We start from the raw sequence: 12,290 nt of genomic DNA on the forward strand, positions 1-12,290 counted from the left end.
TACCTGACGTCACACTGCTTGCTAGTCAGTGAATAATGTAGCCAGAGCTTTACATTATGTCATTCTGATTCCAAAAGCCATGCTTTTAACCACTATACTATGCTGTATGGGAGGAAGGCAAGGACAGAGAAAATAGGTAAAAATTTCAGGGAATACATTCTTATTTTGTGATCCTTTAGAAATTCTAGCAAAACCGGGGCACCTAGGTGGCTAAGTTGGTTGAGCATCTGACTGTTGATTTTGGCTCAGGTCATGGTCTCACAAGTTATGAGACTGAACCCTGTGTCAGGCTCTGTGCTGGGTGCAGAGCCTGCTTAAGATTTTCTCTTCCTCTCCCTCTGCCCCTTCCCGGCTCTCTCCCTGTCTCTCTCAAATACAACTCCCGCCCCTTCAAAAAACAAAACTAAAAAAATAAATTCTAGCAAAACCTTTTTAAGTCACTTTTACAACTAGAGGCTTGAGGACTTCACTTTTTGACTCTTCTCCATGAATAGGATCACATTAAAATCATGGTCACCTACAGCCTAATGGGCCAATAGTTCTTCCTCTCTATTGGCTGATACGTTAATCTGTTGGTTGAAATATGGATCTTTTGTGCACATACAAACTTGCAATCTCTCAATAGAGAGGAATGTAAATAGTCTAAGATTTGTTATACATGTAAATTTTCAAATGTTATCTAATACACTATTTTATCCGCATTAGGAATAAGCCAGCTTTTCTCTATTTGTGACAGCCAGACTGGATCTTATAGCCACATGTCTTTTCTTCTTAAGATGACAATACTTTGCTAGTTTCCTTTTTTAGTGTTTATTTATTTTGAGAAACAGTGAGCCCAAGCAGGGGAGGAGCAGAGAGAAAGGGAGAATCCCAAGCGGGCTCTATGCTGTCAGCACAGAGACCAATGTAGGGCTTGATTTCATGACCATGAGATCATGACCAGAGCCGATAACAAGAGTCAGATGCTCAACCAACTGAGCCACCCAGGCGCCCCTTCTATTTCTTTTAGCAATTTTGTAGGTAAATATCCTTTCATTCAACATATTTTTCTGATGTCACAGAGATATCATTATAGTGGGGGACAACCAATAAACAAAATATGTATTATATGGCAAATAGTTAAAAAAAAAAAAAAGAGGATGACAGAGAGAGAATGGTGGGGTGCCATACACAGAGTCTTCAGAGGAAAGACCTTTCTAAAAGTGAAATAGTGTGAACCACTCAGGCGGCCCAAGTTTTTTTTTAAATGATGGCAGCTATTAAAACATGTTTTCAAGTTGACAGGAATGAATCACTTAAGAGTGAAAAAATCGTAGACAATTCCAAGAGTTAAACAGAATTCAAGGCAAAGGTGGCCAAGTTTGCTCTTAGTAATTTTGACAGTTTATCCACAGTTACTGGAGTATAGCAGCATATTCAGATATAGAAAGGTTGGTAGATGCAATGGTGAGTAGCAGACAGCTGTTATTGATTTCTGATTTTTTTTTCTATTTCCCTGGAGAGATTAGAAGCATAATAAGGATCTACTCAGGAGGAGTAGGATTAAGAAGTTAAACAGCTGTTTAAGAGAACAGGCGTAAACGTATTAGGGAAATTAGACTAAGGGTATGGGGAGAACACAAGGAGCTCAATCTGGAGTTAGCAGGGCTGTGTTTTTCTCCAGCCAAGTTCAACTGCTCTGCAGCAAGCATACAGTGACTTAACCAGGACTGTGGATTAGAAAGATAAAATGGAAGAGAGAAGGAAAGGACTGAAGGTATTCACAAAGGGTTTATAACAATGGATAATGGAATCTAAAAATAGGCAAGGGATTTTTTAAAACATGGGTATAACATTTAGATGTACCTTTTAGTAAATAACTGATTCTTATTTTGTGAGGTAGTTCTATGAAGTCACCGTGAACACTGATCTGTTCCTAGGGGAAAACAGGGTTAGGTTCCAGAAGCACTCTGGTCACAACATTTTCATCAGTTTCTATTTAAACATCTTATATTCATTATTGATTCCTTAACACTGAACTCATCACAGTCAAGAGCACAAATAAGAAGCCTGAAAGTTTATCTAGGGCCTGTGTTTTCTCCACAAGGCACATCACATTTTGTGCCTAGGGGTACTAGACAGCACTTTAGCACTACGCTTGGAGGGGCATTTAAAACAGCAAAACCAATAAAAAGCATGGAAAGTGCAAAAACCACAAAAGTATATATATTATGAGAAGTACATTTATTTACAATATGAGAGCTGAATTAATAAGGGAGTGCTATCTTGTTCAACACAGCTGGGAATGTTACACTGTTTGCCACCGTGTGCATGCCCATGAATGCTATGCACACTGATTTGGTGGTTACAAATTTTTAGTGAGTAGGCAAATTTGCAAATATGGAATCTATGAATAATGAAAACTGTACATTGCCTTGTAGTTTCCTCCAGTTCGCGGCTTTTGATCAAACGGTATATGTCAAAGTTTCAGCACATGATTACCATCAAGAAATTAGTAATAATTTTTGCTGCCGGTTTTCAAAAAGATTCTGCAAAGGATTTATATATTTGTGTGTACTCTGCTAACCTGTATCTTCAGTGCATTTGTTACAAACGTGTTAGAAATTGCACGTAAGACTCTAGGTTTTTAATTTTTTTTCCCCATTTCAGTCACTAGCAGTTTTGTTTTAGTTACCAATAGCTCACAAGGGGTATTAAGCTTTTACTGGTCCTCACAAAAAGCAATAATCTTAACATCGGGCAGGGGGACTTGACAAATGAGGGTATGTAAGCATTTTTTCTTCAATCAATTGTGATTTCAGGGCCTCTTCCCCACTTCATTCCTTCTCTTTATTAGGCCCAGCAATAAGGATAATTGTTGGAAACCAAGTCAGCTACTTTTGGATACTGGTTTTTGGTGGGGTCTTGTTTTTTTCTGGTTTCCCGTTTTACCTTTCTCTTTTACGCAAATAAGTATATACTTCCTTTATGTTTATTACAATCTATTCGTTAAGTTAATGCTGCCTTATAAGAAATTCAGCGCAGGGGAAAAAAAACCCACCTGAATATCAACCACTAACCACCCCACGCTTAATTTTGGGGGGTACACCTGACTTTTCCCCTCCCAATACGCCAAAGTTGGCACTGCGCCGGTAGCGGTTTATAAAATTCAATTCGTAGCAGCTCCATTTAGCACCCCCTATGCCTTTATTCACATGCAGAACGTTCGAATGAGTTTTCTTTCACCAAAGGACTTCAAGGACAAAGAGGAACTAGAAGAGAAAAACGGGAAATACAGGTGAGGGTGGGGAGGACACTGCCGCGGACGGAAAATACTCAAGGATGAGGCGGGTCAACCCTTTTCCCCTGGAAACCATCCCGCTCCAGATCAGTTTCGGTTTTAATTCACTGCCCCAAGCCGCGCGCGCGCGCGCCCGCGCTCCCTCCTCGAACCGGGGACCTTCGCCTTACAGCCGCTGGGGCGCCCGGTCTTCCCGCATTCTGTACGACACCCCGTAACGCCTGCGTCTTTCCTCGCCCGGCAAGCTCGCTTTCCTGCACGCCTCCGGGGGTGACACTTACTTCCAGCGCGTCGACGGGCCAGCTCCGCGCAGCCCCTGCCCACCGAAGGCCGGCCGCGCGCCCGGCTTCCGGTCTGAGGCAGGTGCCCAGGCCCGGGTTCCGGCTCCCGGGAACGGGCCAAAGGGAGCAGCGGCACGCTCCCCACCTCCCCGAGGGCGGCTGCTGTCGTTGCCAACCGAGGAAGCTCCTTGGTAACCGTCCGCCCGCCGCCTAACCGGGGAGTGGGGGGGGGGGGGGGGGGAGTCCGACCACCCCGCCGGAGCCCGAAGGGGCGGGGGCCGGCGGCCGAAGAGCTCACTCAAGGGCACCCGCCCACCCCCGCGCCTCTGGGCGCACGCGCAGCAGCCGCAGACTCCTTTATTTAGTCCGCGATGGCTTCTCTCGCGCCCCACCGTCCTCCTCCCGAAGGCGGCTCCCTCCCCGCGCATCCCGGAGCCCCCGGGAACAGCCTCGAGCGGGTCCCCGAGCGGGACTATCCCTAAACTGGAACGGCAGCGGCCAGATTTGCGTGTGAGGAAAAGAAGCGGCAACCGGAAAGACCTGCCGGGTAGCGAGGAGGCGAGCCAGGCCTCAGAGGAAGAGGAAGGCCGGGGCGGGCCGAGGTTTGCCGAAGGCGGCGTTCCGGAGCCGCGCGGGGCGGGGAGGCAGGCAGAGGGTGGGAGAGGAGGGGCGCGGCGGAAACTGCCGAGGTTTTCCGAAGGCCGCGGCGTCCGAGTTGCCCGGATGTAGTTGGTGGAGCGGCAGCGGCGGCACCAGCGGCGGCGGCGGCGGCGGCGGCAGGAGGCGGAGGAGAAGGACCAGGCAGCGGCGGCGACGGGGGGAGGAGGGGAGGAGGCGGCGGAGCAGGAGGAGGAGAAGGCGGAGGAGGCGGTAGCTCTCCGCGGGGCTGAGCCGGACGCGTCTTCTTGCCCCCTCCCCCCGGTTCGCCGCTGCCGCCGTGTAGTTGGCGCCGCTGCCCGGGCTGAGAGTGAGCGTGGTGTCGGCGGAGGGAGATGGCCCGGGAACGCCGGCGCCACTAACGGGGAGGTGCTGAGAGTCGCCGAGGGCGCGCCGGGCCCTGGTGCCGGTGCTGCCGCCCGCCCGCCGCCTGCGCGCCCGCCCGCCCGCCTCTCGCGGCCGCTCTCCCCCTCCCCCGACACACACTCACAGGCCGGGCATTGATGGTAATGTATGCGAGGAAACAGCAGAGACTCAGTGATGGGTAAATTGTCTTTTCGTTTCGGGCCGGGCCGCAGCGCGGGCGGGGGGCGGTGGCGGCGGCGGCGGCGGCGCGGGGAGGGGGGGGGGGCTGTTCCTCCTTATCTGGTGCTGGCCGAGCCGCCATTTTTGTTGTTAACCCTGATCCGGATCGGGCTGGGGAGGAGGAGCAGCCGCGCGAGCAGGCGAGGACTGAGTGAGTGTGGAGGCAGCGGAGGGCCGGGTTCGCGGCGTTTTGCCCTCGTTACCGCCTTTCAGTCGTGTGTGTGTGTGTGTGTGTGTGTGTGTGTGTGTTCGTTGCCGGTACGTTTGGTAGGTCTCCCGCGGGGAGGGGCGCTGGGGGGGGGGCACCCGTTTTCTTCCTCCCCGCCCGAGGTGTCTCATATCGCCGTCTCTCTTCCTGTTTTTCAGCTGTCACGACCGGAGGGGGGACTCGCAGCCTTACCAGGTACCAGCCGAGGCCGGGGTGGAGGGGTGGGTGGGGGGACGGAGGGGGAAGGGAGGAACTGCTACTCGAGCGCAGGCTTCAGAAGTCGCTACAGGCCCTTCGGTGCAACAAATCTGAAACTAGCACCGCGGGTCCCCTTAAAATTTGTGTTTGGTGCCATTAGCGCTCTCCAACAACGTTGAGTGACTTATTTTGACAGGTGACTGGAGGAAGTTCAGGGTTTGTTTTTTCTTTTTCTTTCTTTTTTTCTTTTTTTTTTTTTTTTTTGGAAAAATATTCGTAGCCAGGAAGGACCTGACTCGATTATTTCAGTGTGAAGGAATCGATGGGATGAGGTGATAGGTGACTTCTAAGCAGTATTTATTTATTGTATTTGGGCACTAAAAATAACGTAATGATATTTAAATTAGGAGAGCCTAGGAAGAAATGATTAATTGATCTGCAGCTCTTAGTATGTCCTAAACTATCTCCTCCCCGTTTGAATGGTTTTGGCGCAAGGAATTGCCTTACTAGCGAGAGATAGTGCTTTTCTCTTTGTACGAGTTGAGATCTTTGGATACTTGGATAATTCATTCTAATATAGATGGCTCTAGGTATGTAAGGTTCCTTTTTGTTACTGCGGTTTCTGCATATCAAGTTTTTAAAAATTATAGAAGTGGGCCCTGTTTTGAGGGGGAAGAATCTCATAAACGGTAACTATCAGATGACACCAGAAGTAAATACATTCTACTTAGTACATTTAATCGCTTAAAGGGTTTCTAAGCTGATAGTTCTGTTACTGGCTAGCCGGAGTTGTTAAAGCTCAAGTTAAAAGCCTTAGGTCCCTTGAAGTGTAAAATCGTTGTTCATTACCTTTGGATAGTCAAGAGATTAAACTCTCTTGAATCTGCTCCTCTGAAACATTGTAATTACACACTGTGAAAGACTGGTCTATTATGGTTGTCTTAAGTGTGTGTTAGAATAAAACTGAACCATTTTTCTGAGGGAGTTCCATTAAGTTATGTTAGGAAGTAGGAAGTATTGACCAATGTTTTTATGCCTTAAAATTATTTTTCCACACCTGCAAGAGTAGGTGAGTTAGGCCTGAAATGTTTTATTTGAATCAGAAAGCTGGAGAACCTGATGCTTTCTTTTTTTGTAGGTTTTCAGAAACCTGCTTCTGCTTATTTATGCCTATCAGTTGTAGAACACAAGATTACACTAGTATACAAGATCACAGACTATGGAACTAGTACATGAGTTTCTACTTTGGGCTAAACTTTGTAATTTGCAGAAAAACTTACTGTGGAATTAATGTGCCAAGGTGTTTGGTTTCTGGTATTTACAGTATATTTAATGAAGTATTTTTCTGTTTCCTTTTTTGAACATGATTTGTATGAGGAGCCTTATAACTCTGGGGCATTTAAGTCTTGTCTGAATAACTTAGAGGCAGAATTGAAAATGGAAATTTTAATTTTATTGATAAAAGTTCACGAAACTGAAGTTAATACACCATATGCTAAAATTGATTTGGTTTATTGTTAAGTTTAAAGTTTCAATTCTTTCTCTCTTTTTTTTGGGGGGGTGATGTTTTACAGGCACTTAAGTATTCATCGAAGAGTCACCCCAGTAGTGGTGATCACAGACATGAAAAAATGCGAGACGCCGCAGATCCTTCACCACCAAATAAAATGTTGCGGAGATCTGATAGTCCTGAAAACAAATATAGTGACAGCACAGGTCACAGTAAGGCCAAAAATGTGCATATTCACAGAGTTAGAGAGAGGGATGGTGGTGAGTAGCTTTTTTAATGAAACTTCCACATATATTTAACAATAGCTCTCTGTAAAACAATAGGTAGCAGTGATCTTTCCAGCCTGTGGACATGACCATATGGTTGTGTCATCAAAATATTTTATTTCCATCAATTAATCCCTAAACAAGTCACTATAGAAGTAAGGTGCTGATCTGACGAGCATTTTAAAATGGATACCAATGGCATGTAATAAGAGAATGCCTTTATGAATATAACCTATCAAATGCTTTATTAATGATGAGAGAAATGCAGAACATTTTTCCAAGAAAGGAATTTTCACCTTTTCAAGTAAAGATTTCAGTTTATTTGGCTCAGTTTAAAATTTTTATTGCTGCTTCATTTACTTTTATAAGGCGTTCAAATGTATTTCCTACTGATACATTATGAATTTAAAAGTTCAGTAGGGTTTTTGAGATCGTTTACAGGTTTAAAAAACCAGTTGTGATTATAAAATTCTTACGGGTTTTTGTTGTAAGGATTTAAAATGTTACTTTCTTATTAATGTAATTATTAATTACAGGGTCTTATTAATGTAATTTCTATGCTGTGTTCATACAAATATTCAACTTTTTAAAAGTATGCCTCATTTCTTTTGTATAGTGCTGTTACCCTTAAGTTACTACCTTACCTCATCTTAAGTTCGTTGTGGTGGGAAGCTAAGAAAAAGTAAATGAAGTAAATTCAATAACTTCAGATTTAATTTGCCCAGAATTTATCAAAAAATGCAATTTCATGTCTAAAGCATGTATTGAGCAACAAACCAATTTCACTAAGGTGATTAAAACATGGTTTTTTCCCCACTATAAAATTTCTCCTTAATAGGTAACATGTTTGATATACAAATATTCAGCAGTGATTGTGCTTTTAGAAGCTACTAAGGAAACTCGAGTCCATGTGGCTTTCTGCCTCTGACTGCCAACTACCTTCTCAATACTTACTTTTAAAAAATATCCTGCATCTTCTGGTCTTCTTTTTTGCCTCTTGGGATGGAGAACTGCTTTGTTCAGTGTGCTCAGATAACTCGGAAACATGGGTCTCCTCTGTACATAGTTACTGGGTTGAGGAAATTAGCGATGTCAGAAGATGGTCAGATTGTGTTGAGATGGAAGAATTTAGATGGGTTATTGGATGGGAGGTGAATATAGTTCTGATGAACATAGCTGTAGTTCTGTGCTACTTATGCAGATAAACTATTTTTGTTTGTAAGTAACCAGTAGCAGGTGGGTTTGGTTATTAAGTGTTAGAAGTTCTTTGGCAAAATTACTTAAACTATTAATATTTTTAATTTTGTGGATAAATTTTCCCTAGTGTTACGTACAGTCTGAGATACTATTCTCAATCACTCTTATGTAGTGGATTTCATCTTAAACATTAGCTCTTGGAAGGCAGGTACTGTTTGCATTGTACTGTGCTTTATTTTTCAAATTTTGGTGATTGTGACAAAATAGGATGTGGCACTTCATCTCCTTATGGATAAGTATCTTGGGTTCTCTTTTAGTGATTGTGATCTGGTTTAATGTATCATCTATTTCTAAATCCAGGAAGAAGTCAGTTTAGGTACTCTAGGAAAGTTCTGTAAGTGCTTTCAAACATTTATAGTTAACTGTACCTGATAATTCCTTTATAGGTGAAATAATCCCAAGACCATTCTGTTACTTATTCAACAAACATGGGGCAACAATTGTGTTGTATTCCTGGAAGTAAAGATAAAATGTGATCCTGTCCTGGAACCAAGTTTGGAAGACTGACTCTTGTCAGCTAGTGGTGGTTTTAGCTTAACTGCTTACTTTCTCTGTACTCCTTTTTTCTTCATTTTTATTTTAATTTTCTTATATGAATTCCAGATACCTTTTCTAGGCTTTTAGTTTTCTTTATTTCCATCTGTTTGCTGATTCTTCCATTTGTAAGAAACTTCCTTGTTTTTCTGATAGTCATTTGCCGAGTTAGGCCCCACTTTCTGATTCGCTTTTTAGCTGCTTATCTGTCTTCCTCTGGAGACTTTAACTAATAGAAGCTGTGTTCTGAAGTTTGGAGTGCAGATTTGGTGTCCATTCTTTTAAAGATACGAAGTCATTTTCTCATTTTAATACTTATTTTGTCATTATACATTGACTCCAGGTGTTTGTCTTGATTGCTGATACGTGTTTGAAATGGAGTTTTTCAAAGTATATAAGTATCATCTTATTACAAACATTTGTATCTTTTTAGATTTTAATTTTTAAATATACATTTATGTATAGATATCTGTACATAGATAGGTATTTGTCTATTTAAACGCAAAGCCATTACCCAAAGTCAGATGGAAGTGAGCTGGGTTCTCTGCCCATGTGTTAAGAAACAACTTGATATAAGAACGGGTTACTGCATTGTTTATTGATTTAATATCAGATGTGTTTTCATTTTAGTGTTTTAAAAAAATCTAATGAGTTTAGTAAATACCTAATAACGTAAAAGCCTATGTGCTATGCTTTGTAACTTGCATCTTACAAAACAAACGGATGTGGAACTTACAAAATGTGTGTGTTTTTTTCCGAGATTGGATTTTACTGGCATCTATCCACATCGCAACATATTTTTTTACAGTAATTACTAGATGTCTTCTATAGCACCTTGGATTTCCTTGAAAAGTGCCAGTTCAGATGTATAAAATGACTTTAAGTAATTTACCATGGAAAGTACGAAAGCAATTATTGAGAAGGATTGTCTATTGGATTGTTTGTCCTAGAAATCCTTAGCTAAAAGACTGACTGCAACATAATATGTGCAGTTAAGAGTTAAATTTTGTCCTTTAGGATTTATTAAAGGGAATGTGGTTTATTGTAAGTAAAGGGAAGTTCTGTGAGAGGATAATATTTTAACTTCATGAATCAAGCTATTTTTTATGTATTCTGTGATTTATTTGCAAAGCAGTCTTTTGTTTAAAATGTTTTGTTTAAAAATAACCAAAAACAAGAATCTTAAGGTTGTTTTTTGTTTTTTTTTTTTTTTTTTTTATAGCTTAGACATGTTTTAAAAGTGCAGCTGACATCCAGACCTTAGAAGTATGAGCATACGATTCAGGTTGAATTTGTATTTTCGTGGAATTTTAAAAACACTTTCTGTTTGGTTATGAAAGTATTTTTTCTGGAGAACAAGTTTCAAATGATTATTTTACCAAGTAACTAAATTTAAGAATGATGATAGTACAGATGAGTTTAGGAGGGAAAGGTATCTTTACAAGGATTCTGGAAAGCTGTTCCACAAAACTTCAGCCTCGTGGGAGTTGTTCCATTTTTCACACTATTCCTCTCAGAATTAACTGTTAAGAAACTTACAAGATACATTTGGAATACTTTTTAGAAACCTCTTTTCTGGGGAGACAGCTCAATTGACTGATAGCAGAATAATCTTTATTGGTTTTCTGATTTGTTGGACTTCATTGAATTTGCATAGCTTTTTAGTTAGCATTCAAATATCTTTGAGTACAAAGTAAAGTACCCTTAGTGGTTTAGTAATTATTGTTCTAAAGATTTTAAAGTTTTTAGCTGCATAGTGAAAGCTTTTATCTTGTTTTGTCATTTAGCTATATATTTGGAGATATTCAGAAATGTATTTTCATCTAATTTTCAAACGAAGGATACTATAACATTTGAAATTGTTCAGTAGAAACTATTTGGGGATAATGGGTACTTTTATAGGTTTTAAAATATACTTTAGTAACGTTTGAAGCTTTACATGTTGGATGATAGACTGGTACTTGTGTAACATGGCCTTATAGTTACTCAGATAACTTTGTTTTGAATAGAAAGGAAGTATGCTTTGCACTTATAATGCTAGAAAGTATTATAAAAATAAACAGTTTAATTTGATCCTCATGTTGCTCTTGGGAGGTAGAACAGATAGCATCCCTGTTTTACAGTTCTACAAATGAGGGAAAATTTACTTGTATAAAATTGAATAGTGGACTCTAGAAATTGGTCCCCTATACTCTGGTAAATTGTTCACACTCTCAGATGAAACATTTAAGCATATTGGAAGCTTATTTGGTGGGTGTTTACTATAGCACTAATTAATTTAAAGTCAGTTTGCTTGTATCCTCTTAATGCTTTCACCCAGCATCCCCTGTGGTTACATCATACCTAATTTAGTACATTATCAAAACCATGACATTGACATTGGTACAATATATGTGTGTAGTTCTAGACCAAGTTATCAAATCAGTGTTTTAGTTTTAGAAAGAGTTTTAATGTGAAAGTTGACCAGAGTTTTTGCTTTGATATTTAAAGGCTGTCTTGATTGAACAAAATGTTTTTTAGTCGTGTAAGATATATTTAAAGTTTTTGGTGTAACATATTTAGGATTTTTGGTCCATAATTCACAGGAAACTTATTCTAGATTGTCTCTGTTAAGCATCTGCTTCTTGTCTTCTGTTGTGCAGAATGGTTGTGGTGTATGTAGTTTATCATGTTATGCTTGAAAGAGTAAAGATAACAATGAGCTGGGGCATCTTTACAGGGTTTCTGTAAGTGGGACTCGCATTCTATAAGTGGGACTATTCCGCTTCTGGGATTCTGTCCTAAGAACTGGAGATAACTCTTTGTTAATCATTTCAAAACCAGTTACTTAGGTCTTGCAAATGTATCCTAAGAAGAGTTTCCTTTCCATTTATGATTTATGTGATAAATCATAATTTTGAAAGCTCTTTTACATTGTTTCTCATCTCATTCTTTAACAACTCTTTGTGAAACAGGCTGATGAGGATTATTCCTGTTTAAGTGGTTGTTCTTAGAAATATAATTTGAAGATCAAGCTAAGGTTTCATATAGTGCTAAAAACTTGCTTTCCAGTTTCAATAATTAATAGTAGCCTAAATACTTCACTTGGATTGCACTTATAACCAGTTTTTAGTACTTAAAATGCAACCATTATACTCCTAGCTACTATCTTCTCTTACCGGGACTGTGTAAGAGCCTGCTGAATGGTGTTCTTTTTGCTTCACACAATCATTTCCCCCCACAGTCCAGAGTGGTCCACTAAAATACTGGTCAGTTCACATCACTCGTGCTCAGAACCCTCCAGTGACTCTCTGTTACTTACAAGGCCTATATGAAAATACTCTGTGTAATCTGGTGTCTGAGTTTCTTCAGCCTCTTCACCTACCACTCTTCCCCCTTGTTTGTGCTTCTCCATTCTGGCCTTACAGGAAGAAGTTCGTTCTTATCTCAAGGATACTGCATGTTATGCTCCTCCTCTCTGGGACGTTCATCTTTCTATATGTCCTCCTGGTGCACTTTCACTCAATAATGTGCT

General features: G+C 41.2%; 1 protein-coding gene and 1 long non-coding RNA gene across 12 annotated transcripts in view; one reads left to right on the forward strand and one right to left on the reverse strand.

Annotated features, from left to right (window-relative positions):
• Nucleotides 1-2,932: 2,932 nt before the first annotated feature.
• On the reverse strand, nucleotides 2,933-3,751 carry LOC102959895. The gene is made up of 2 exons (XR_446363.2): nucleotides 3,562-3,751; nucleotides 2,933-3,251 (listed from the first exon to the last, which is right to left on the reverse strand). It is a non-coding gene; the product is annotated as an uncharacterized LOC102959895 (long non-coding RNA).
• Nucleotides 3,731-12,290, forward strand: part of WAC (WW domain containing adaptor with coiled-coil) — an 87,633-nt gene continuing 79,073 nt past the window's right edge. For 3 of the 11 annotated variants that reach the window (XM_042991300.1, XM_042991302.1, XM_042991307.1), the window contains exons 1-3: nucleotides 4,446-4,762; nucleotides 5,170-5,206; nucleotides 6,766-6,979. In XM_042991300.1, coding sequence (XP_042847234.1) covers nucleotides 4,722-4,762; nucleotides 5,170-5,206; nucleotides 6,766-6,979 — 292 coding nt within the window. In that variant the 5' untranslated portion in view covers nucleotides 4,446-4,721. Of the gene's footprint in view, nucleotides 3,753-3,878; nucleotides 4,164-4,445; nucleotides 4,763-4,902; nucleotides 4,955-5,169; nucleotides 5,207-6,765; nucleotides 6,980-12,290 lie in introns of those variants that run through there. The other 8 variants (XM_042991301.1, XM_042991304.1, XM_042991308.1 and 5 more) reach the window with 6 other exon arrangements.

The sequence above is a fragment of the Panthera tigris genome, chromosome B4 (genome assembly GCF_018350195.1).
Source record: "Panthera tigris isolate Pti1 chromosome B4, P.tigris_Pti1_mat1.1, whole genome shotgun sequence".
Classification (NCBI taxonomy): domain Eukaryota; kingdom Metazoa; phylum Chordata; class Mammalia; order Carnivora; family Felidae; genus Panthera; species Panthera tigris.